General features: G+C 44.0%; 1 protein-coding gene across 12 annotated transcripts in view; it reads right to left on the minus strand.

Annotated features, from left to right (window-relative positions):
• SMARCD3 (SWI/SNF related BAF chromatin remodeling complex subunit D3) overlaps nucleotides 1–24,926 on the minus strand; it is a 110,210-nt gene that overhangs the window by 52,748 nt on the left and 32,536 nt on the right. For 9 of the 12 annotated variants that reach the window (XM_068933868.1, XM_068933862.1, XM_068933864.1 and 6 more), the window contains 2 exons: nucleotides 5,130–5,347; nucleotides 1,965–2,007 (listed from right to left, as the gene is read on the minus strand). In XM_068933868.1, coding sequence (XP_068789969.1) covers nucleotides 1,965–2,007; nucleotides 5,130–5,338 — 252 coding nt within the window. In that variant the 5' untranslated portion in view covers nucleotides 5,339–5,347. Of the gene's footprint in view, nucleotides 1–1,964; nucleotides 2,008–5,129; nucleotides 5,348–16,421; nucleotides 16,745–18,499; nucleotides 18,630–24,926 lie in introns of those variants that run through there. The other 3 variants (XM_009670494.2, XM_009670492.2, XM_068933866.1) reach the window with 3 other exon arrangements.

Genomic DNA, 24,926 nt, shown 5'->3' on the forward strand with positions numbered 1-24,926 from the left:
ACCCACTTCCTTTTCCATTATTACATAAGAGGGTTTTCAAGAGTAAAATTTATTTAAATATCCTCCCCACGCCCTTTCCCAGTTCCCAGAAAACACATGTAAGAGTCTGCAAAAAGCCTGTGATGCTTATTGGCTGGAAAGTGCTCTAGAAGTTGCTCTGGGAAGCTCAAGATTTTGCCCAGGTTTTGCAAGCATTCCATAGCCACCAACGCAAATCTTTCACTTGACAGGACACTGATGTACAAAGTGTTTTCCCACTGCATGAACGGTAACAGCAAGGAGGTTCTAATATGCTGATTGCAGCCTAACGGCATACCTTAATCCAGAAAGTCCTATCATTAATACCACCACTTCAACTGTGCTGAGAAACTCCTCTGTAGATAGGGCCCCAGCAGTTTGTGGTGTCTTATCGTCTTATCAGCTAAAATTGCTGTTCGCCAACAGCAACAAAGACACTGAAAAACAAGAAGACTTGGTGATGGCATGGCTCAGAAAGGTGCTAGCATCTGTACAGCACTTTGATGTAGCTGAGCAGGGCTCTACCTATTAAAGAATTACTACGGATTTGATAAACAGAGGCGTAAATCTTCCGTTGCCAGAGAAGTTTGGTTACACCTGTTCCATCTGAAACTTTTTATTTCATGAAAGCCCTGGACAAAAAAGCCCTCAAATGAACATATGTTTAAAGCTACAGTCTCATCATACAGGATGTATAATTATCTCTGAAGAGAATGTGAGATTCATAAATTTGTGCAAGACGGACAGAACTGAAAGCACAAAAAATGTAATGTTCATTCTAAGTAAGTACAGGCTCCAAGCAGAGCAGGAATGAGGCTTTAACACAAACACCATGAAGACTGCAAATAGTTCCAAAAGGGGCTGGATTTAATGGTAGCTTAGTCCTCCCAAGGCAGCAGCATGAGGAAACTAATGGCTAACCTATGAGGGGGGCCATACTTTCAGAGGGTGGCAGGAGTTGCAAAAAGAGAAGTGATATTTTGATGTGAGGAGTACCAAAGTGGGCTCACTTCTTCAGATGGTTGGCACTAGGTACCTATGGAAGGTCACAGAAGAGAATATGGAGGTTGCCATGAAGCTTGGGTTTACACCAGCCGTGGAAAGGTAGCCTTGAAAAGGGAGTGGAGCTCTGCATGCCTGTCAAAGGAATTCTGAACCCAGAAAAAGCACCAGAAGCCAAAGAAACTGGATCTGGGGTGTGACAAGGGAGTATGTTATGAAGGCTAAGGAAGCTTGCCTTTTGGGATCAAGTACTTTATGAGAGAACTGTATTTAAGAGGGCGCAGGAAAGGAAAAGTCTGGGGACAGTGAAAGAGAAGGAGAACAGAGAGAAATTCTAATGTTTGCAAAGGAAGTGGAAGATTTAAGCATTGAGAAGGAAGCTGTTCAGATCAAGCACAACGAGCCACTGAAAACTAGACATATCCCCAGGAGACAGAAGAATTAATAACTCTCTCCAGGCCCCTTGAACTCTGTTGTGTACTTAGATTAATTCACTTTGGTCCTACTAGGACACAACTGCAAAAATTAGAATCTGGCAGCCCTACTGGGCCGGCGAGATCTAAGAAGGAGTCCATCTCCTACAGGCACAGCTGAACTCTGAACCAGCTTTTGGTCCGCCTCAAATATTGATCTAAAACATCTTTAAAACCCAGAGGGTCCCAGCATCAAGTCATGTACTTCACAGCCCAGCACCACTGTCCATCCAGCAAGTGGCAGTGCTGGCACAGCTAACCCAATGCACGAGGATGACACAGGCCGGGCTGCACTCCACGCTCCCAGCCCCCAGCCCCAGCCCCAGCCTTGCTCTCTAGACTTTCACCCACTGCCTACTTACTTTTTAATTAGATTTTTAAACAAAAAGTGAAAGTATTTGCTAAAATCCCCCTAATTACACTAAGATGCTGAACTGATTGTGAAGGGAATAGGAAATGAAAGCGACTCACCCTCTGAGGGAGAATTTTGTCAGCCATCTTCCTCCTCTTGGCACTGTACATTTTTTAAAGAAAAAAACACGTTACCATGGTGACAGATCTAGGAGTAACGAGGCCACCTGCTAAATTATCCTGACATCTCCACATGCTGGTGCACAGCTGTGCATGCATCAGCAAAAGGGTCTCACCCATGCCCAGGACCCAGGACCCCATCTCTCAGCAGCCTGGGGAGGTGGTTAGCTAAGAACAAATCAGGGCTGTCTGTTACGCATCTTGGAAAGAAGTGTGCAAGTTCTTTGATCACAGGATCTTCTATGTACTTGCAATGTATGCAAGTACATGTGTACATGCCATCTATGGATACAGAAAGAGCATGTAGGAGGACAGCGTGCATGTGTGAAAGTGCACATAGACATACCTATGCATATGCACACTTAAGAGGTGAATGCCTGTGGACTGAATGTGAACTTGTTCAAAAAGATCAGAGTATGTATTCATTTGTACCCAAAATTGAGTGCCAATGTTCATGTGTGTATGCAAACACACATATATATGTACACTTCTCTATGTACATATATTCGTTTCATTGAATCGTATGTGATTTTACAAAGGTATGTGCGTTTATATCTTTACATATGTTCATCTTTATGAACGCATATGTGGGAAGACGTCTCTGTGCCTACAGTGCATATGCATAGCATGTCCAAACCCATACACAAGCACAGATATAGAGGTATTCTTTTAGAAACATGCCTGTGTTCATATACATACACACAAATGTATATGTGCATTAAAAAATGGTACTGTCAGGAAGATTTCCAAATATATTCCCTTTTGAATTCTTCAGATTCTAAAAAATCATTTCTGCCCATCAAAATGTCACCTAGCTTTCTCTAACAGGGCCAAGAGGGAATTCAGGCCTAACTCTTCACCTCTGTATTTTGTGAGGCCTTTATCTTAAGCAGGAGATGAATCACTCATTCTGTGACAGACAAATGGGAGAAAGCAATGCCTGCTGCTGCTCTGTCAGGACAGAAGGATGCCTTACCATTTCTACAAAGGAAGTCCCTTATCAGCCACGTCCACGTAAAAGCTGCTTCCACACACATCAGGGTGGCATACTCCTTTCCTACGCTTAGTGATGAGCCTAGTCTGAAATACCAGATTCTTTCCCCTCCACACAAAAGCCAAGCCTGAGGCACTCTTTGTGGCTGGAGGTACAAACTAAATCTAGCTCTCCTTCCTTAGGGCCAGAAAATTCATCCACACAATCACACCCAACTTCTTAGCTGAACAATGTCCCTTTTTAAAAGTTAAGGAATAATGGGACTGGAGAATTCCTTGGTGTGACCCTCCGAGACCTTCCATAGCTTACAAAATCAAATTTACAGTGAAACACCACAGATTCTGCAGAAAAAGGCAGGAAGCAATATCTGAGCAAGCTACATTTTCCCCAAGGGAAATGGAATATGCACCTGCAGCAACCCCAAAGGCTTGCATTTAAAAAAAAAAAAAAAAAGTCATTTCAACCAGTTCTCCAAGAATCTGTTACAGAAAGGAGACTTAATCTGCTTTTTGTCTCTACCAAACCTGCCAAGAAAGGACGATTACACCTTCTTGGCCCTTTTACGCCATAAAACATAGGGCTCGATTAAACCCAGAACGGGACCTGAGGTGTTGGAAAGGTTTGCCTGAAAAACTAGACAAGGTTCAATGGGAGACAACAGGGAGGCAGAAACGAACAGGGGAAAGCATTCAACACATTACTGGGAGGGAAGGCACGTCAGAAGAAACAGAGAAACTTGTCTGAGCATCTAGGAAGTACTGGTATAAGCTGGACTCACTGCAGTAGAGGTTACTGTTGGGTTGCAAAGTAGATGTGGTGAAGTTAAGGCGGCCAGGGAAAAAATTTCTTCCTTCTGTGATTTATGCCATTAACTTCTAGGGAACAAATTATTCTCATTTGATGATCCCTGGAAACTGGTAAGTGCCTAAAGATTACCTTAATTATCCAAGAGTAGCACTCCGTCAGATTATATCTACCCAATATATTTGAAGGCTAGGCATTATTTTGTGCAGTTTCCTGAAAGATCTCCTGGGAGGTCTGTGGAATGCGCATTTTGACTGGTGCTGGGCAAGGCCTCCGTGACGCACATACATCTCTTGAGCTCACATGCTGCACCCACACACATTCCTTCTGCATTCAGTCTTATTATATTAATACTCTTGGGATTGGTGTCCTTTCCAGATGCATCCTAGATATAAGCGTTCCCAAGTCTGGCTTGCTGTTCCAAGGCATATAACCTGGACAGAGCAGGGTTCCGGAAGCACTGAGCTTAGAGAGTCATGTTTTACTTACACCTAGATGGGATGACACCACCAAAGCGCTGTCTGAACACAGACTACATGTATATATCTATAATGACTTTGCAAAAGGCAGACCACCTAGATGACTGTATCCTATGTAGTTGTCAGGAACTGGCTCACACTTAGGAATTCCATCTGTTGAGGTCTCATAATTTGCAAAAAGAAAGTAGAGAACTGTTACTGAAGAGAGAATGCATTCAGTAATGTACAAAGTGGGCATATTTTAAAAAGAAAGTTCCTTTAAAAAAATCTTCTAATTCTAGGACATTACTTCCTATTAATTTCTCCAGTGACTGTATACATAGGAATGCCTGTGAAAACTGAAAGTTTTATGACCATTCTGCTGACATTACCCTATAGTGACCATAGAATAAGTATGCACATGACCAACTAAAAATCTTTTCCATTTGTGTCTTGTTTACAAACCATGTTGTTAGTCAGTCAGAAAACAGAGAAATTACACAGAATAGATAAACGAAATAGTATTTGTACTGTATTTGAAGAGAACTGCTCATTAACAAGTACTTCATAGACTGAATATAATGGCCAGATTTTTGTGTCCTGATACACATGCAAGGAAAAAACATTGTAACTGCAAAACCAAACATCAGTAAAGGTCAGTTTGTTCAGAGACCATTCACAAACAGAGTAAAGAGTAAAATTTACCAGTGTTTTTTCCTCCTTTAAGAAACTGAAATCTATAAATCTTCTTGTCCGTCTTCCTCAAACTAAAAGGTCTTACCTATTGATAAAGAGACCAGTTTTTCTTCCTCAAATTGTTCTCCCATGTTTCCTTTCTGGAACACTCACCTCCTGGTTCGATTTTGAGTGACTTGCTGCTGCTGCTGCACTTGCTGCTGGACCTGCTGCTGCTGGACCTGCTGTGGTGCGGTGCGCTTTCTTGTTGTTTCCATCACAGTCTGGGGCATCCCAGGTCGCACTGAAGGGCTTCCAACATATGGAGGGCCTGGGGGACCCATGGGAGCCCCCTGATGGGGCATTCGAGCTCCTGATGGCATCCCAGGACGCTAGGGAAGAAGCAATACAGAAAGAAGAGCCAGTTTGGTCAACTGCTTCCTCAGTAGAAAATATACTTGTACATAATCAGGCACTGGCTTAGGCAAGTTCCCAATTTTGGCCATCCTGATAAGCACTAAGTAGCAACACTAAGCAGAAGAGCTCTGGCCTGGTATTTCCTAGCCATCAGAAAGAGGAACTCAGTGACAGAGTAGACACGAAACATGGATGAAGAACAGGAGGCTTGGGAAAACGCTCAGTGGTCAGTAACATACCCAGGCCAGCCTACAGCAGACAGCTCTACCTTAAGACTGAACAACAAGTTTCATGGCAGCCACATGCAGTCCAAGATGGTTTGATCCACTTGCTAATCAAAGCTGCAAGCAAGACCATATCTCCAGTGCTCCAGACTTTGCACTGACTAGCAGGCTGCTTTGATCAGTAGGGACATTGCAACAAGTAAAGGTGAATCATGAAAAGACTACGGTAAAGCATTTTCCACTGAGCGTCCTCTCTTTCACTTACACTGGAGAGCAGTGTAAGTTCATAAAGTGACAAGAATCCTTTAAGAAAAGCTCATCTCTTTGATCAAGCCTCCACCAAAAAAAAAAAAAAAAGTGATTTTTTTTCAGCACTCCCTTTAGGCATTCTAAAGTTCTGACATTTATGCTGACCTCAGTGTGCTCTGGAACAGATATTTTGGGTCAGACCACAAGCTTAATGCTGTGTAAGACACACAGTAAACTCCATTCTAAGCCCTAAAAGTTTATAGCTGTCAAGGAAAAACACGAGCAAAATAATTCCCACCTGTAAAATATAGTTCAAAACAGAGAGAAGAGATTAGCTCCATTCTAAGAATTATCAAAATGTTTATTATATATGCCTGGGTACCTATGGAAATACACACACATGCATGGACACACTATTTTCATTTGAACCAATATGTAAATAAGAATGATCATACACAAAAGTCTTTTGAAAGTCTCAAGTCCCTCTCCAAAGGCTTTTAAAGAAACCAAGAAGCCATTGGCATCCATTATGGATAGAAAATTGGTTAAAAGATAGGAAATGAGGTAAAAGCAAATAGTTCCGACAACAGAGGGAAGGCACATGCAGAGTTCTGCTGGGACCTGTGCTGTTCGACATATTCATAAGCAACCTGGAGAAAGAGAAAAAGCAAGGAAGTGAGAAAGTTTGTTGATGATGCTAGGTTATTCAAGGTAGCAAGGTTGGAGGCCAGCTTCAAAGAACCACTGAAGGACTTTATGAGACCGCCTGTACAATTAAGTGGCGGATGAAACTGAATATTGCTACATATAAAGTGATTTACATGGGAAAAAACGATCCAACTGTCATACACAAAAAAAATTAGCTGTAAGCTGACTGTTGCCTAAGAGGAACTAGATCTTGGAGTTAAAGCAGACATTTCCAGAAAAATCAGCTCACTGCTTACTAGTAGTGGAAAAAAAAAACCATTAAACATTAGAAATGACAGGGAAGAGAACAGAGAACATCACTGTGCCACTGTCTATGGTTTGCCCTCACGCTGAAAGTTGTATGCAGTTCTGATTCATGTAGGTCAGTAATGGCAGGGTAGACCTGGAAAAAGGACACACAAGAGCACAAAGATGTTTAAGATATGGAACACTACCCACACAGGTAAAATTAAGTACGCTAGGACTCTTCCGTCTGGACACAGGTGATCCAAGGTAATCTAAGGGGGCATTTGCAAGAGCTCTGCAAAACCATGAGTGGCCTGGAGAGGGCAGATGGGGACTGACTGTTCACTGCCCCTTTCAGTACAGAAGCTAGGTCCAACAGAGGAAGCTAGGAGGAGCCAGGCTCATAGACAACAAAAGGAGGTGATTCATCACACAGTGGTAGTCAACTTGTGGAACCCCTTTCCAAAGGATGCTGCAGAATCTAAGAGTCTGTATTGGCTTAAGGGTAGGCTGGACAAGCAGTTGGAAGAAGTGCATGGAGGGGCACTAAATACATAGAAACCATATTTGGCTCAGAAAATCCCCTGAGCTGTCAACAGTTAGAGAAGTACTCAATACAAACGTCCTGTCTATTCTTTGTCTGTTGCAGCCATCTGCTATGGTTGCTGTTAGAGACAGCACTGTAGGCCCAGAGGCACCTTTCCCAGTAAAGCTTCTCCTACATGATGCTCTAACTCCTACATTTCCCAGTAATTAAGCACCTGTTCTGGCTGCAACAGTGCTTAGCTGCATCTCCAAATTAACCACTCAAATCCATCACAGTCCCCAAGCCCTGATGATCATCACAAATCTTAGATAATCCTTGGGCTTGGACGCACAAAGGAAATGGGAGAATGAAAGAAAGGAAACTATCAGTAAAGAACCAATGGCTATAATTGGCGTGGATAAGGAAGGAAGGTCAAGGCAGAAGAGAGACCAGCACAGGAAGCCAAGTGGGTACAAACAGCAAGTATTGGTGCAGAAGACGGATTGCATGCAGTAACGATGGGTCTTAAGTATGGCCACTGAGCATAGAGAAGCAGGAGGCAGCAAACAGGCAAAACAGAGGCTTTGTGCAGGATTGAAAACATTTTCTCACATAAATATGGAACTATGAAAACTGCTGGGACAGAGCAACTCTCTCCTTTCCCACTTACTCACCCCCACCCTCTGACCCAGTCAGAATCAGCAGAAACAAATGGCCCAGAAAATACTTCACACACGAGCTTGTATTTAAGCTCTTTCTGTTGCCTGCCAATCCACAAACTGTGACTTTCTTCCAGCAGAGAGCAGACCAAGGGGGCCTGCTGTTGCCTGTCCATCATCCTGGGACATTTGATAGCCCTTCAGAAGAGACAGGATCCTGGGCACGGTCACCTCATGTTCATCCTTCCTGGAGACTGGCCACAAGGATCAAACTGCAGGCCCGCTTTTCTGACTCTACAAAGGATACCTTAAGGCCTGGAGAACAAGGCCAGCAAGCCAAGCCTACTCTTGATCTAGGTTTGACATCTTTGAACTACCTTCTCTACCCTTTGTTAGGCATTAAAATAGAGAGGTAGGGAAAGGATGAAACTGAGGAAAAGGAGACCGCTCAAGCAAATGAAGCGACATCGTAGACAACATATTCAGTCCTAACCTTTGGCCTGCCTCATTCCTTCTCTTCTCATATTCCTATCTCCTGTATTGTCTGGAGATAAAACATCACTCACAATGCAAGTGCCCTCTCCTTGCTGCAAGCCCACCAGACTCCCAGCAGATAGAGACAGAAATGCTTTCTCTACCTGAACACATTTAACAGGAAAACAGGGGCAGTGCTCCCGAAAAGCGTCTTTCTCTTTCAAACACCTATGCAAGAGAAGACAGTGACAGACAACACTTCACACAATCTTTCACAATGCTGATACCACAAAAATGGCCACGAGATTGAAAAGTATTACAATACTATTATAGCTTTTGAAAGAGATCTCTGAGGTGCCAATGGCCATAGGTTTGGATCTATCTCTTCCCCTCTTCCTCACGTTATCTTATTAGAGGAATGGGATCCGTCTTGAATAAATATCATCCATGGTGAAGGCTGCAGTGCAAAACAGTACTGACACATCCTTCTTCCTAGGAAGTCCTGCACCCCAGACCTGCCTACCCAACACAACTCTGTTCTCACCCACAGACCTACCCCCTTTTTTCTTCCAGTGATCTCATATACATACATTACTCTGCATGACTCCAACAGTTTAACTAGACAGAGGGCAAAAACACTGCTAGGCGTAGGAAACGAGGAAGGACACAGTATGCCTCCAACTGAGACTAGAGCCCTTTGGACAAAGAGGGAACACTCTCCCAGCTCTGAGGAGATGAAGCAATGAGCTGCTGCATGTGGAGCAGCTGGGTAAGGCCAAACAGAACAGCACACAGAGAAAGGCACGCAACTAACTGCAGCCAGAACAACCATACTGGTCACAGTGTCGGTCCCCAAGAGTTCTGCCAATTGCCTGCACTTCCTCACCACTTCTGCATCAGTAAGTGGTCCATCACTGCCCCGACCACCTCTTTTCAAAGCTGAACACCTTGTCAGTGCAGCAAGCACACCACCTCCACAACAACTGCTGCCAAGTTCCTATCACTACCTTCTACTGCACTGTTTCTCAAGTCACCAATTTGGTTCTTCCGTTTTCTTCCTTTCCTGACCAAACCTCCTATCACATCAGATGACTGCATCTTTCCTCCTCCTCTTCGCCATTCTTCAAGTGGTCTTCTTCTGCCTGATGGTAGAAACGAAACAACAGTGGAATGGTCCTTTTCTGTTTATTTCTACCGCAGAGTCCTTTCTCAAGGGACATCAACATCACCAGCAGTAGCCAAACAAAATGCTGCAGCAGAAAAAATTACGGCTCCTGACTGAACGTACCAACTGGAGGACAATAACCTGGAGAACTCGCAGGTTTAAAAAAAAAAAAAAAATCTCAGGAAAAAAACCATCTATACAAGCCTTAGGAAAGGGACTGAGCAGTAGGCTGGGAGTCCTTGCAGAGTAATATAGTATTGGTTGTACATACAGATATTTCCTGTTCTGAAAGACAAAGACACCATCCACCTTGGTACCATATAGGAGGATTCTGATGATACACAGTGAGCAGCCCTAGGCTCCTGGTTAACACGGAAACTGACAGATTTTAAGAAGAACAACAAAAATTACCAAGTATGTTAATAGTGTATTTATAATAGAAACTGAAAAAGAAACTACCTTGGCTAGACAACATAGACTGTCAAGGCATTGCCACTAATGTCTGTAAGGTGTAAACATAAGCACAAAGAGAAGCCAGATGCTATGTGGACATGAGAGGGGGTAAAAGTAACTAGAAGTAACTGCAACAGTTAAGAAATTTAGGCTAAGCTGATATTGTCTGATGGCGACAGGTGCCTGACTGCCCAAATGGTCTCCCAACAGCGGATGTCCTACTGAGCGTGTCACTTAAAAATGGACTTGTAGAAGTGCAAGAAAGAAAGCTGTACACAGCTTCTCTCCTCTCCTAAGATAACTACAGATATGCTCTCATGTGGGTTTCCATTTTTAATGTCTATGAATCTCTTTGAGAGTTACTAAGCAGGAATGTCAGCATTTCAATTCTTATTGCTCATCTGCCACCTTCATCTTCTATTTCCCAAAAGCACATCCTAGAATCAGGGTTCAGGTGTTCCACAGCTGTGACTTCCAGGTTCTACCTATTACGAAATAAAAATCTTTAATTTAGAAAACACTATATTTACATAACTGTGAACTGCAACTTAAAACAAAGCTCAGGTCAGTGACCACCTTTTTATTTCATGCATGTCCAAGCACAGCTCAGAACAATTAGACACTCAGTCTCAAATGAAGCACTTGGACGTAACCGAACGAAAAAATAAAAACCAGCCATGAGAATTCTAACTAACAAACCCTATATACCATTTTTGAGTTCCATCAGCTTGCTGGTTTTAATAGATCTGATCACATATGCTACCTTGATCTAATGTATGGAATGGATTTTGTGTGAAGAGCAACTAGTTAGACTAGGCCTCTTCACTCTTTAAAAAGGGATGGGAGTGGGAACAACAGCTCTCCAACGTCGTGAGTAGAATGGAGACTGATCAACTGCCAACTGTCTCCTCCAGCACAAGAGCTAGACAGCAGCTAGCAGGTGGCAGAATCAGGTACTTCTTTATATAAGACAAACTGCAGAAATTCTTGACACAGAACACTGTGATTGCTAAAGTTTATATGATGGCAAGGAAACAGTAGTTGGACTAACCTACAGAAAGCAAACCCATACAAGGGACTAAACAGAGGGTACCTCCAGTTCTGAAAACTCCTAAGCTACTATGTGCAGACAGAGTATGTGGAGGAAGCAGCACTGTTTTTGTCTTGCTCCTATGTTTTAATGCAGTCTTGTGCTATTGCCCTTAATGGGGGACATAAGGCTAGATTATCCAGTGTGACTGTTTTCATGTTCCTACAGTACTTCTTCTTAAAAACACAGAAAAGCCATTCATATTTGTTTAACAAGGCCATTTTGCATAAAATCATACTGAACATTATTAAAACCTCAGATAGAATGAATTTGTTTTTTGTTTCTTAATTATAATGTGAACTTTTCTGTATTTGCTAGCCTGCAGTTAGTCCAGAGTTTGGGCAGGACAAATCTACAGTTTCTATTGTCCCCTTGCTTATCCTTTTGAGCACCGTACAATGTTATCACGCTACCAGTCTTCCACAAGCACCTTCCCAATCAAATTGGCTCACTGAGGTCAGATCACTTTATTTCCCTAGCCCGCTCTATACTCACTCCAAACATCTCCTTCTTTAACATGACAAAACAGGAAATAGACATGAAGTAAATCAGTGACTCCATTCCAGAACCCTTTCTCTGATAATGTCCTAGCACCAGCAGCCATACAGAGAGCCCTGAATCAGGGAAGTGGAAAAAAAACTGTCTAAAAATGATTGTTCATGAGGCTCTTTTCTGCCCCATTATTGTTAGTTGATTTATGCTCAGACAAGATAGCATTTATAGCCATGAAAATATAAAATTAGTAGGATATTCTTCATTAGTAAAGTTACACTTTTTTCCTACCCAATATTCTCCTCGCCTCAGTGAAATCTTCTAGAACTGATCTCTATAGATAGATGACTTGCTGGAAAAAACAATCATTTTTATCCACTTAAAGTAGATTGCCTTTCATTTTGGGGGAAGAATATGTTTAGTTCTTCCCATTATAGTAAAACAAGTAGCATTTTTTTAATATACTGAAGTATGAGGAAACAGGGCTGGAAGAGCCCTTTACAGGTCATCCAGTCCTTCCGCTTGTCTCAAAGAAGTGTCACCAGTATCTCCATCATCTTTGACACGTTTACGTCTTTAACCAGTTCCTAGGAGCCTCCACTGATTTTACAACTTTCCCAATCAATCTCCAACTGTAGATATTACAAAAAACAAGTCATTTCCTTCCAAACCTAACCACCCTCAATCTTCCATTTTCTTACTGATGCAGTCTTCGCAGCCCTCCCACTAGCACTGCCCTCTGAGTTGCTTTTCTTTTTGCTTATTAGCCATGCAGATGACCAAAACAATATTCCTCTAAGTATATGCTACTGATTTTCAATATCTTCTGTATTACTCTCTGCCCCATTTCTTAATCAGGCCAACATTTTACTCGCTTTCTTAGTGGCAGTGGCTGCTGCTACACACCAGGCAGCCCACAATGACATCCCGGCCTTCTTCCTGAATGGTTACAGTTCCTTCAAAACCCAGCAATGTAGGAGGAGATGCGCCGTTAACATTTGCTTATGAAACTCAAGTGTTCACCCCCTTCTCTGATAAAACCATCAGATACTCCATACATGTCTTCAGGGCACGAGACCTGTCTTTTAGTCTGTTTTCACATTGGTAATGAGTTATTTATCATTATATCATATATTTGTTTATATCATGGTATGCTTTGAAACCCTTCTTTCACTGTAATAAAGGCTGTTCCACATACTATAGTTTCCTTACTTACTGTAAGAGTATGACCAGATTTGAGAGGCAGATAAGCACACAAATAGACAACAGGATCAGTAGAGGTGTCATATAAGGGATGCATAAGTTTGTATAAATTAGCAGTCTTCATGCGTAACTGATATTAAACAGCAGAGATTAGCAGAAAGTACGAAAAAGCACATGTTAGGAGAAAATAAATATGAATAAGGACTTATTTTATCAGGAAGAGCACCCTAAGCACAGCACAAGGGACAGAACAAGATCACTATGGGAAAAAAAGGTGATTTGAACTGATACCAGGTAAATTGTACATACAGATATGACTTGATAGTTAAGAAAGGGACATAGACTTTTATACATATACCTTGTGTATAAAAGGCAAGCACACTGGTTTTGAAAGGAAGATAAAGGGGGAAGAGAAAAAGGACACAGAAGCAGATTAAAGAGGTCAGAATAACAGCACAAGAAAATGAACCTCTCAGCAGCTTCTTGTGTGAAGAAGACACAGACAAGGTCGACAGTACGAAGTACTAAAGAGGAAAAGATTACTGCAGTTGAGTCACAGGAGGACAGATATCTGGTGAAGAGCTTTGACAAGATCTACACCATTGATCTTCTCAAGGCTATATGGAAAGATAACTGGGTAAGAAAAAGAGAGAGAGGGAGAGGGAGAGGGAAAGGGAGAAAGAGAGGGAGAGGGAGAGACAAAGATGACATCCAGGCATGGAGTTCAACCAACAAGGAGGCCTATGATGGGGTCTACTGGATGGAAAAAAAAAAAAATGAGAAGAGGAGTGGCCTGCAGGAAGATTAATAGCTCCGTTTGGGTCAACGAAATTTAAGGCAACAGCTGGACACCCAGAGGGAGATGTCATAAAGGCAGGCTGAAACGTACTACTGGACAGTAGAAAACACATCAATAAAGAGATAAATCAGCCTAAAGATGGTCATTAAAGCCATGTTTATCCATAAAAATGCATAGAAATAGAGCAGAGAGCAAAAAAAGGACAAAGTGAAGGATGAAGCCTTAGGAAAAAAAAAAACCTTTCTCTCCTCCTACGGAAACAACGCATAAGACCCTGATGAAACAAAATGGGAATAAGACAATTATAAAAAAATTAAAAAACAAAAACAAACCTTGTTTACATAAGAAAGGGCTAACCAGAGATATAACAAACTATCAAAAATTCAAGCAGAATGAGGACAAAGTATTGTCCTTAAGATTGTTTAACCATTAAGATATTTCATACTACAGGGGTGTCCCATTTGAATGGGACAAACAGGGAAGAAGACTCCTTCTAAGCTGGCAACGTGGAAAAGAAGAACAAAGGCAAGATGAAGTATCCAAGAGCAAAGGGCAAAGTGACCTCAGCAAAGGAGAATATGTTTCCAGCAAGATCAAGTGAATCCAAATTCTAACTGCCCTCAGGAAATGCTGCAAATTTTCCTTTTCGTTAAAGCGTTCACATAGCAAAAATTTTTCTCACAACATTCTACCTCTATTTACATCCCCCCTATCTTTGCCAAAAAAATAATGCCTGCAATAATCAAATAAGTACAAAGATAAAATACAAAATAAATAACTTGAAGAGGAGGTTTTTCCTGAAGTGAGAGTAGAATCTGACTCCAAGGAATTCTGATAAAGTTTCATTTTTCAAGGACTTAATTCAAATGCTGCCACACTGTATGTGGTAATAAAACTGAATAGCTAGCAAGATGTGAACACAAGGCAACAGCTGTGATGGCACATTCATTTATTTGGGAGAACATAGGACCTGAAGAAGTAAAATGAAGTATGATTTTTTTTCTCTTTTTTTAAATAATGGAAGACTGACTACCTCAACTTGTGCTTTGATCAAAAGTTACCCGAGACGAGGAAGAGACTGATGAAAAGAACAAATAAGGAAGCAGAAGCCAAACTGAAGAAGATCATCATGGAGGGTAGGGGAGGAGAGGGGAGGTAAGGGCAGGGTCACACAAGAAGCGTTTCTGGCAAGAGAATAACAGACAAGAAGCCCCAGCCTCACTAACAGGAAGAAGATGACATACAAATGCAGATATTTCATGCAAATGCAGATATTCAAGTAAGATGCCACTAGCGGCTCAATTCCCAGTGCAAGTCAGATTTCCTTAGTATCCAAATAACTAATGGAAACCACTTCTACTGTATTCATTCTGGTATAAATTAAAAATTCCAGTGCTCAAGAGGACAGCATGCTCAGCTAGATGTAGAAGAAACACATTCACGTAACTATTTTAGCCACTCTTCTTGATACTGAAGGAAGTTTGCTGGTGTGCAAATGCAGTAGAAAACAGAATGCCTTTTCCTGGGAAAAGGGAAAAGCATTCCACATGCCAACGCCTCCCACTTTGCCTATGCTTCATCCTTTACTATAGCCATCCTAGCTATAGTAATCCTGAGCCAGAACATCTTAATGACTCCACATGTCCACAACAAAACCACTGCCACAAACCTGCACACCAGCTATTTGATTGTCTCTGTACATCTGCCAATCTAGCAACAGACTGCTCCTGCACATTGGCACCAGGTCATCTGTTCACTGTTCTCACAAAAACAAAATGCCACCTAGAAGTCCTTGGCCTTGCAGGTCTCACCATATCCAGGATCTGCAAGTCACCAGCTAGATTCTATGCATCTGGAGTAAGCCTGAATTACAGAGACAATTCTGCAGCCTGCAGTGAGCTCCCCAGATTTCTATGACTGTTGCACAAGAACCTCCACCTGATGTCTTCAAAAAGATGTCACAAGAAGGTGCCAGAATCCTCAAGAGAGAAATCACCCAGGACTATTGGTAACCAAACAATATCTGCATTCTTTTGGACTTTTCAGTAATCTTTTTTTTTTGTTGTTGTTGTTAAATGTATATAAGAAATCCACGTTATAAATGGTGACTGCATTCAACCGTTTGAGAGTCATCTATAAAACACGGTCTCCAATGACAGTAAAACAGGGGTTAGCATTTCCCCTTAAAAGGAGACTGAAGATCCGATTCTTAAACAAAAGCTAGAAAATTTTTAAAGACCTCAAGGATTCCTTTAATTAACCATGGCACCCTGAAATTCTCTTGTGGGTGAGTGCCTATAGACTGTTGTAGATCTGCAGAGCTAATCTCTTCAAGCCCCTGAAAGTCACCTGTTAAGTAGCCAGAGGATACATAAGAGCCAAGTCTGGAGACAAGAACCAGAGGCAGTACCACAAGGCTTCATCAGGCTTTCATCAGAATTGTTTTTCAAAACACAAGTTTGATTACAGAACAAAGTGTCCTACAAGCCCATCTGGGTCAGATCCAGTGCAGATTCTGCACTGTGAACAGGCTCAAAAGAACGCTATTCACTATTCACTATTCATGGAGAATCAAAGCAAAAATCACAGCACACATCCCCCCAGACACAAGCCTGTATTATCAATGAATCAGTACATATTCTGGGGGCTTTGCAGACCCCGGTGCTCTCCTGGCAAGGCAGTTACCAGTGCCCCAAGAGCACGTTTCAGGAGCCAATCCAGCCCAGCACAGAGCCTCCAGTTTCCACTCATCCCTCTATTCAGAGCCAGCCAGCTCACTAACTTTCCCGACTCACCACCCCATGGACCAGAAACTCAAAAAGTTTGCTTTTCGTAGCTTTGCGAGCCCCTCCTGTAACTTCATCTGTAGCCATCAGGGTCTGCTCAGCCTCTCTCACTCTCTCTCTTCCTCTTTCTTTCCCTTTTCTGCCTTTTTCTCCAACTCTCCCCTCTGAGTCCTGCTGGGCTCTCACACTTCTAATAGCGCGGAGTGGGGAGGGGGCCCCTTCAGGGCCTTCCTGACGGCCCACTCGCGCTAAGCCTCAGCTGCTGCATTCCTCCACTGATAAGCCAGAAATAGTTTGTGCTGCCGGGTTCTGTGTGTTTACTCTGCAGGGACAGAAAATCCAGCTTTTTAAACCTCTCTGTCCAAACACCAGAGATAAGCAGGAGGCAAACTGAAAACACGTCTCAGCTTTTTAGTAGCAGCGCTGCAACCTCTCCTCCTCAGCACAAGGGGATGGTAAATTCTGGGGCAAGGGGGAAGGGGGAGGGGGCAACTTCAGCAATGACATAAACTCAGTGCTTCACGGAGAGACTTTTCCCATTAGAAAATGCAGCAGGCAAGCAGTGAGAAACAATGGTTTTCCCTTGCTCCCACTGCTCCTCCTGCACTGCATTTCCAGGCCTTTTCCCCAGAGACCTGGCAGGCAGCACACAGAAACATTCACTGGCAGCGTTTCCAGCACATGAGACTGAGAACTAACCCCTTTGGACGAGAGAGAGAAACAGCAGGAGGCAGAAAGCTGGGAACAGGGAGGGACGTGGTGTGAGAGCGAGGGGAAAGAAAGAGTGCGAGAGCAGCAGAGGAGGGGGCGGGGGGCAGCATGGCGGCGGGGCGCAGCGCCTGCTTCGCTCCTGCCCGCCCGCAGCCTCCCCTCGGCCCGCTCTCGGGCCGCTGCCATACCGCCGTGACGGGGCCATCAGAGAGACCCCAGGTGGCTGACCGACTCCGACACTGCTAACGCCACGGCTGCCATTACGCGTCAGGGCTGGCTGCTGCCGCTCACACAAAGCCCCGCGCACGACAAGGCGCCTGGTCTCGGACCCTGCTGGGGCCGCGGAGCCGCCGCCGCCGCCGCGCCTGGGGGGGTGAAAGCGGGGCGCGTCGGCCCCGGCCCTGCGCTGCCCCGCTGCCGGCTCAGGCCGGGCTTGAGGTGCAGCGGCGGCCATTCCGCGCAGCGGCGCCAGCTCCTCCGTAATGGCAGAGCGGGTGGCGGCGGCCCGGGCGGCGATCTGCCGGCTGACAGCTCCTCCGTGCCTGCGCTGGCCAGGCCTGATGGCTCCCGTCGGCCTACCACAGCAACAGAGGACTGTTGCCAGGCTGCGAGAGGGGTTTATCTTACTCCTCGGCTTGAAATTCTTGTCTAGGGGCTATGAATTTTCTAGCAAGGCCACGAACAGAAGAGAGTCAGACCTGAAACAATTAAATAAATAAATGTCTGCCCTCAACTAGTACTAACAGCAAGCACAGAGAAGACACAGAATCAGCTGGCAGTGAACAGCAAGCCGCGAACATCACACAGCCCTCTGCACGTGGGGACGAAGGCAACGACCTCCACTGATTTTCAGGGTGACCCCAAACTGAGCACTACTCTGTGGGGATACCCATGGGAATTACAGGAATTTTGGGACGGCAGGCATTGCTGCCTGTTCCCACTCCCCCCTCAGCCTAGTCTGTTCACGAGGAATACGCCCAGTAAAGCAGCATGGCCTTATTCTGTGCAAAAACCCTTCCTGAGCTTCTGGCTGCCTTGAATCAAACGCACTTTATCTGGAACCACACTGTGCGCTGCCAGCACGGGCCTGCGTCTCTGCAGCCTTTTGGTTCCCCAAAGCACACACTGCCATTAGCTCCTGTCTTGCGAGCCCTCTCCCCTGCTCCCAGCACAATGTGCTGTTTCTTCCCTAGAGATCACAGCAGTTGTTGGCTGCTGCGCTTGCTAGAGTGCCGCAGCTTTCACTGCAGTGGGATTACTGACACGTGTCTTTGTGCAGGTGTTGCTATTGCCATTGCTGGAGGGGAACTGGGTTACAGTCCCGATTCTGAGAGAACAGTACAAACAAGCAGCTGAAACATGCCTAAGCGCAGAACGGCTCGCAGGAGGCTTTAGGCATCAACTGCCGGACGCGGGCTGACGGCCTCCGAGCGGCTCCGGCGCGGCCGAAGACCCCGGCGCGAGCTCCCCGGCCCCGGCGGCCCGGCCAGGCCCCGGGCCCTCGCCTCGCGGCGGCCGCCCGGCCCGGCCCGGCCCGGCCCGGCGCCGCCCGCGCTGCCGGCGCCGCGAAGCGGGACGGTCCTGGCCCCGGGCGGCCGCCCCAGCCCCCCGCCGTGGCGGGCGCGGCTCCGGGCCGCGGCGCGGCGCGCAGTCCCCCCTCGCGTCCCCCCGCGCTCCTCCGCCAGCACCGACGGCACCGAATGGCAACGGCGCGCCCGGCACGGGCAGGGCGCGCGCCAGCCGCGGCCCCAGGCGCGCCGCGAGCGAGCGGGCGGGCGGGCGGGCGAGCGGACGCGCCGGGCCGGGCCGGGCCGGGCCGGGCCGAACCGGGCCTCCGGCGGCGGGCGGCGGGCTGCCCGCGGGCCCCGGGCGCGGCGGCGCGCATGCTCGGCGCGGCCGCCGTGAAGGTCAGCCCGCGGCCTAGCGGGGACGCGCGGGCGGGGGCGGCGGGCAGCGCGGCCTTAACCCCTTCCGCGCCGCGCCGCGCCGCGCGGGCCCGGCCCGGCCCGGCCCGGCCCGGCCGCCGCAGCGCGCTCCGGCCCGGGGCGCTCCCTGCCGGCGCGGAAGCCGGGCTCGCCGCTCGCCAGCCCGGCGCAAGGCGGAGCCGGGGCGCGGCGGCAGCCCGCGGGCGGCTCCCGCTGCGGGCGCGGGCGCGGCAGGCGCCTCTGCCCGAGCGAGGAGGAGGTGCGCGCTGCGGCTGCGGCTTGTAGCAACAAGCTACAGTTGCCCCATCTCCCTCAGTAGGAGTCTTTGCTGCATTCTGCAGCAGGAGGGTTTATGCTGAAGTGTTACTGAATTTCAGTGCGATACAGTACAACATGAGTTGTGTTCTAGCTGGATGTTCTTCACGGGAATTACATGAAGAAATTTCCTTAAAAGAACATCAGATAACAAGGTCAACCACACTTGAAAAGTAGGAGATGGTAGATTCACTGTTGCCATAGACAGAGTAAGTAGAAGTCCTGAGGGAGAAAAAAATGCTCGTGTAATAATAAAACTCGGCTCTTGGCACTTGATAGTTCTCAAGGTGCTGCAGAAAAGAAGTCAGTATAACTGTCGCTTTTTTTTTGCAAATGGAAACTAAGGTACAAATGAATGGAAGTGACTTGCCCAACCTTACCTAGCTGAGAATTAAACCCATTTCCTGTGATTCTTCCACTCACTACAATGCTCTAAGAAAAACTAGTGTATAATGCATGTGCACAAAAGGATGAGGGGTACAGTGCAAGAATGAATTCCTCCAAATTACAACTGCTTGACTTTGTAAATTAAATACTTTTGTTTTAAATTTGTTCTTTTTTTTCTATTTTCCCCACATGTTTTCTCAGAAAATGTAGAAAGTAAGTATGTTAAAAAGTGCCTGGTTCAACCCAAGTATCTTCCCCAACTGCTACAACTATGTGGGCAGCTCCTAGACATTTCTAGTCTAGCACGTCAGCAGCATGGGACTGACTCTAGAATAGTTGTATTCCTTTACTAGTTTTTAAAGGTTGAGCACACTGTGGAGCTCCCTCAATCCCTCCATCCTCCCTTCAGGCTCCCTTTGTGTTATATTCCTAACTCATTTTATTTCAAGGAAAGCCTGAAATTCTCCCTCCGCACCTCTTCTTGGGGCTCTGGAGGCCACTTCTGTCCAACCTGTTTTTTTGCTTTGTTTTTCTTTTTTTAAAATTCTGTGCTATTATTCAAGCTTTTAATATTTTTAAACTATAGTGATCAGGCTATAAAAGCTGAAAAGATAAGGTGGTGTTTTTTGATGATATGTTTGTTACTGCCTTCAATTTTCTGATCTACAGGTGATTAACAAAGTAGATAAAACTGCTGGTTGTCCTAAAGAGGCATGGTTTCTTTCATCCAATTTTCACTCAAGTCAATAGGGCTCTGTCCACTGAAAGGTAAAATATTCTCTACAGTTTTAGAACTGATGTAATATGCCATAGAAAAAGTACTGAAAATCAGGCAGAAAATGTCCCAAGGCTGAACCTTTGCTTATTGTAATAATGTTTTTTCAAGAAAAAGAAAAGGCTAGGGGAAAGAAATAGCAACTAGGTCCTGAGTTCAGAATTATTCAATATTCTCATTAACAGTCTCAATAACAAACAAGATAACAGGCTTATTAAATTTGCTAGCAGCATAAAGTTAGGGGGCGAATTGTAGGGGTGTACTAGGAGAGAGGACTGAAATTAAAATCCTGAGAAGCTGGAGAAGTAGTCTGAAAAACCAGGCATAATTCAATAAGAAATACTGCAAGGTTCCACATCAAGGCAGGAATAATCAACTACATAAATATAAGATGGAGAGCGACTGGCTAAAGAGTAGTTTTTGAGAAAAATATTTGGGGATCGTAACAGATCATAAGCTGAATGTGAATCAACACTATTACACCCACACAAAATAAGCAGACAAATCATAAGAGCATTAGTGGTGAATGCTGCCTCACTTCTCTCTTCCCCTTGGTTACAGCAGAAGCAGTGACAATGACACTATAGATTCTTCTTTTTCTCCTCTTCTCATTCTATCTCTGCTTCTTTCCCATCCTTCCTCCTCTTCATGGCACAAGCAGTCATGGCTCAATTGTAATAGTGCTGAGGAACTAGCACTGCTGTGATAAGAACTGTTAATATTTCGATTGGACTATTTGCAGTTTGGGGTTCTGTGCATCAAAGAAAATGTGCTGGTGGTGGGGAATAAAGATGGTTCAGAGAACAGTAAGTGTGGTCAGAACTGTAAAGCCTGAAGAGGAAAGAGGAATCAACAGTCTTCAAATATCCAAAAGGCTGGTGCAAATAAGGGAAAAAACTTCTTCATCTCCATAGCACAAGAAATAATGGGCTGAAATTGCACCCAGGGAAATTTAGGTTAGATATTGAAGAAGAGTACAGCAGGAAAAATAGAGATGTTCTGGAACAGCTTGCCCAGCAAGGATGTGGAATCTCCATCACGGAAGGTCGTTAAGAACAGGTCAGACAAGCAGAGTGATCTGGACAAGCAGTTCAGAGTGAGGTAGGTGGTATTGATTCCGTCTTGGGAGAGGACAATGGACTAGCTGATTCCTGGAGGTTGCTCCTGCCTTATTTTTCTATGGAAACTGTATGGAATTTCATGAGACAAAAATAAGGCTTTTCTCTAGCTAGAGTGGTTTCTCCTGACACATTTCATTGATTTGCTTCAAACAAGTTTTAGCTGATCCAAAAATGGTCCTTTAAATTTTTATGTTTGGAAAAAGAATAAGCATCTGATTGCTAAAACAATGTGACGATAAGGAATCTAAATATGCAAATTGCTGCTAGTTCCCCTTTGAGACTTCCCAAGTATCACACAACTTTTGTACTGTGGCCTTCCACTCTCTCCCCGACTCACATATCTTCAGTTACCCTCTTTACATCATTGTCTCAGACCTACCTTTTTATGTTAGGCCTTTCTACTAACTATTTTTCAAATCTGTCTGCAGTGAAGAAACACCATAAGAAAGAAGACTTGAAACAAAGGCAAGAAAGAATAAACGTGGGCAAAAAAAGCATTTGCGTCTATCTCCAAAGGTTCCAAGCATTCTTCTACAGAGGTGCAGAGATAATTACAATCTTACTTCCTGATTATTTGTAAAAGCAATCAAAGACAACAGCAGGAATGTCAAAAAATGGAGAAAAAGATAATGTAATACTATAGGATGCACAATGATGAGCCATCAATTCAACCATATTTCCATACTTCCATATTTCAACCATATCAACCATATTTGTTTTACCCAACTCTGCACAATCCTGTGTGACCTCACAGTATGCTGTCCGGTCCCACTATGCTTCTACCACCACTCTTTCATCCTCACCAAACCCACTTTCCACTGGTTGTGCAGTGACATCTGTGCATGGCTCCTCTCTTTCACTTAGCAGAGAAGCAAAGCGCTACAGGCAGCCCATGGTTACCCCTGCTCTCTTTTTCCAGGCAAGGGCCAGAGCAGAGCTGCCAACTATAAGAAGTTAGTAGGAAAAATCACTTTAAACTCTTGTATTCCTATGGGACACCTACTAAAAAACTGAGTTCTTTGAATGACTGAATATCTTTCTGTTCCTGTGGCTATTCCCTTTTATTCTTTTACCAACATTGTCCTTAATAGTTCTTTGTTTCTGATGGTTTACGTTTTGAAGTATTTACAGATAACAGTCATACCCACACTCAGGCCTTCTTTTCTGAGGCTAACTAAACAAGTGAAACTGTTTTTGGTCACTTAAAATGGATGCCTGTTTCTCCTATCATTCCATCAGCCTTTTCTGCATCAGTCCAGTCAACCTGTCTACAACATGGGTAACCAGAACTGTGCCCATATTCTCTAGAAGGCCACGTACAATGGCATTAATACTTCTCTCACCAGCAGAAGTCTCTACCAAACTTTCCTAGGATCTCAATTGCCTTCCACAATATGAGTGATAAACCCAGATTCTCCTGCAGTGGACTAATGTACTGGTCTGTTCCTCCTTAATTGCTGCCAATAGATAAGCCTCCAGCTTACAGTGCTGATTCTTGTTAGGAGTCCCTGAGCGCATGACCATATGCTATGTATCACCAGATATCACCTGATTTCTATTTGTTTAGTCTTCATAATCATCTCATCCTTTCCATACGATAACTTATTCTCTTCTGGTTCAATGATACCTCTCTAATTTGAATCATTAGTATTTCATTACTACATTTCTCTTTTTTTGTGCCATGGACATTAATGAAAATATTAAATGACATCAATACCAAGACAAATCCTGAATAGTTTTTGTGTGTTCTTTACTGAGTTCCTTACCTGCCCTGCATTTCTTCTATTAGTATGTCTTCTGAAGCTCAATGAAATTTTCAGGTAGCACTGTATCAAAGACTTCACTGAAGTCTAGATAAATTAGATTTACTGTTTCCCTTGTTTAAAAAAATAGTTATCCAAGGAGGATATTTGATTAGTAAACTCCTGCTGCTTTTTATCCCATCTACCATTTATGTCCTGGTCATGTTCCATTATTTTCTCTTTCAAAGTTCATTCTTCAGTATCGCGTGCAGTTGGGATCAGACTAATATAGGTGCCTGGAGCACCTTCACTCTTCTCTAATGTAGGAAAGTCAACGGGATTCCCTGTTTCTTTATCAGGAAAAAAGATTTTCTGAAAGCCCATTTTGATTAATATTAATAATGCTAAGATTATATCCAGTTCTTACTGAAAATTCAGCTTGACAAAGATCTTTAGTTTGAGCAAATCAATAATAAGTAAATACTGACTAAAGGAAATATTAATATACACAGCTAAGGAAGAAGTGAGAAAGCACTAGCAGAAAGCACTAGGAGACTGGAGAAAGCACGTAACCAAAGAAGGAAAGCAGAGCAACCTTGGCATAGGCTAATAAATCCACCTCCCATTTCAGCTAAACTAGTAGAACAATTATTAGGTGAATAAAAGCACAATAGACGTAGAGCACAATGGAACTGAGACCAGTAAGTAATACTGATGATCACAGAAGAACTGTGTTGCCAGACAAGCCCAAGTGTCTTTTTAAAAGATTTTATTTTGCAGAGTAATTAAAACAATCGCAAAGAGATTGCCCCCCAAAAAGTAAACGTTGATCTCAAACAATATATAATTAGAGCGAACATCAGAGAATTTTTTGAAAATGGCAGCCCCTGGGAAAATGACAGATGTAATTTAAATGCAATTTAGCAAAATGTTATTTTATGTCTGAAATTCTTAACATGAACATAATTTGTATGCAATGCCAGGCAAAATAAATATTAGCTGAAAGGTTATAAACAAAAGGGGATTACAAATGATAAAAGCCAGTGGAAAGGAAGAGGCTATTAAGGACTCCGTGGACAAGTGTTATATCTAGATTTTTTTACCATCTTCCTTAAAGATCTAAAAGGGGGGAGTAAAAGGCATATTGATTAAATCCTCAAATGACAAGATTTTGGGGAAGTTTCATACCCAGTGAGGACAGAGGAAAAAGTTCAAATGGCCCTAATGTTAGACATAAGACAGGCTGGAAAAACACAAGCAGACGGTGGAAGATAAATCCTGAGGTGAAGGAATGTCTATGTTGCAATATGTCTGTAGAAGCAGACGAGAGAGTTTTCTAATCTTTTCAGCTTTCCATTCTCCTAGTACATAAATCCATATATGAAATCAAAGAAATACGGAAATGCCAGGCACAGCAACTCATGTCACAGAGACGTGATTACAGTACTGAGGCTTAAGTGGGACAACACACTTTCCACTAAGGATCTCTTGCTCAAGCAAGAGAGTATTGCAAAAGCAGCAGACG

Source organism: Struthio camelus, chromosome 2 (assembly GCF_040807025.1).
Source record: "Struthio camelus isolate bStrCam1 chromosome 2, bStrCam1.hap1, whole genome shotgun sequence".
NCBI classification, from domain to species: domain Eukaryota; kingdom Metazoa; phylum Chordata; class Aves; order Struthioniformes; family Struthionidae; genus Struthio; species Struthio camelus.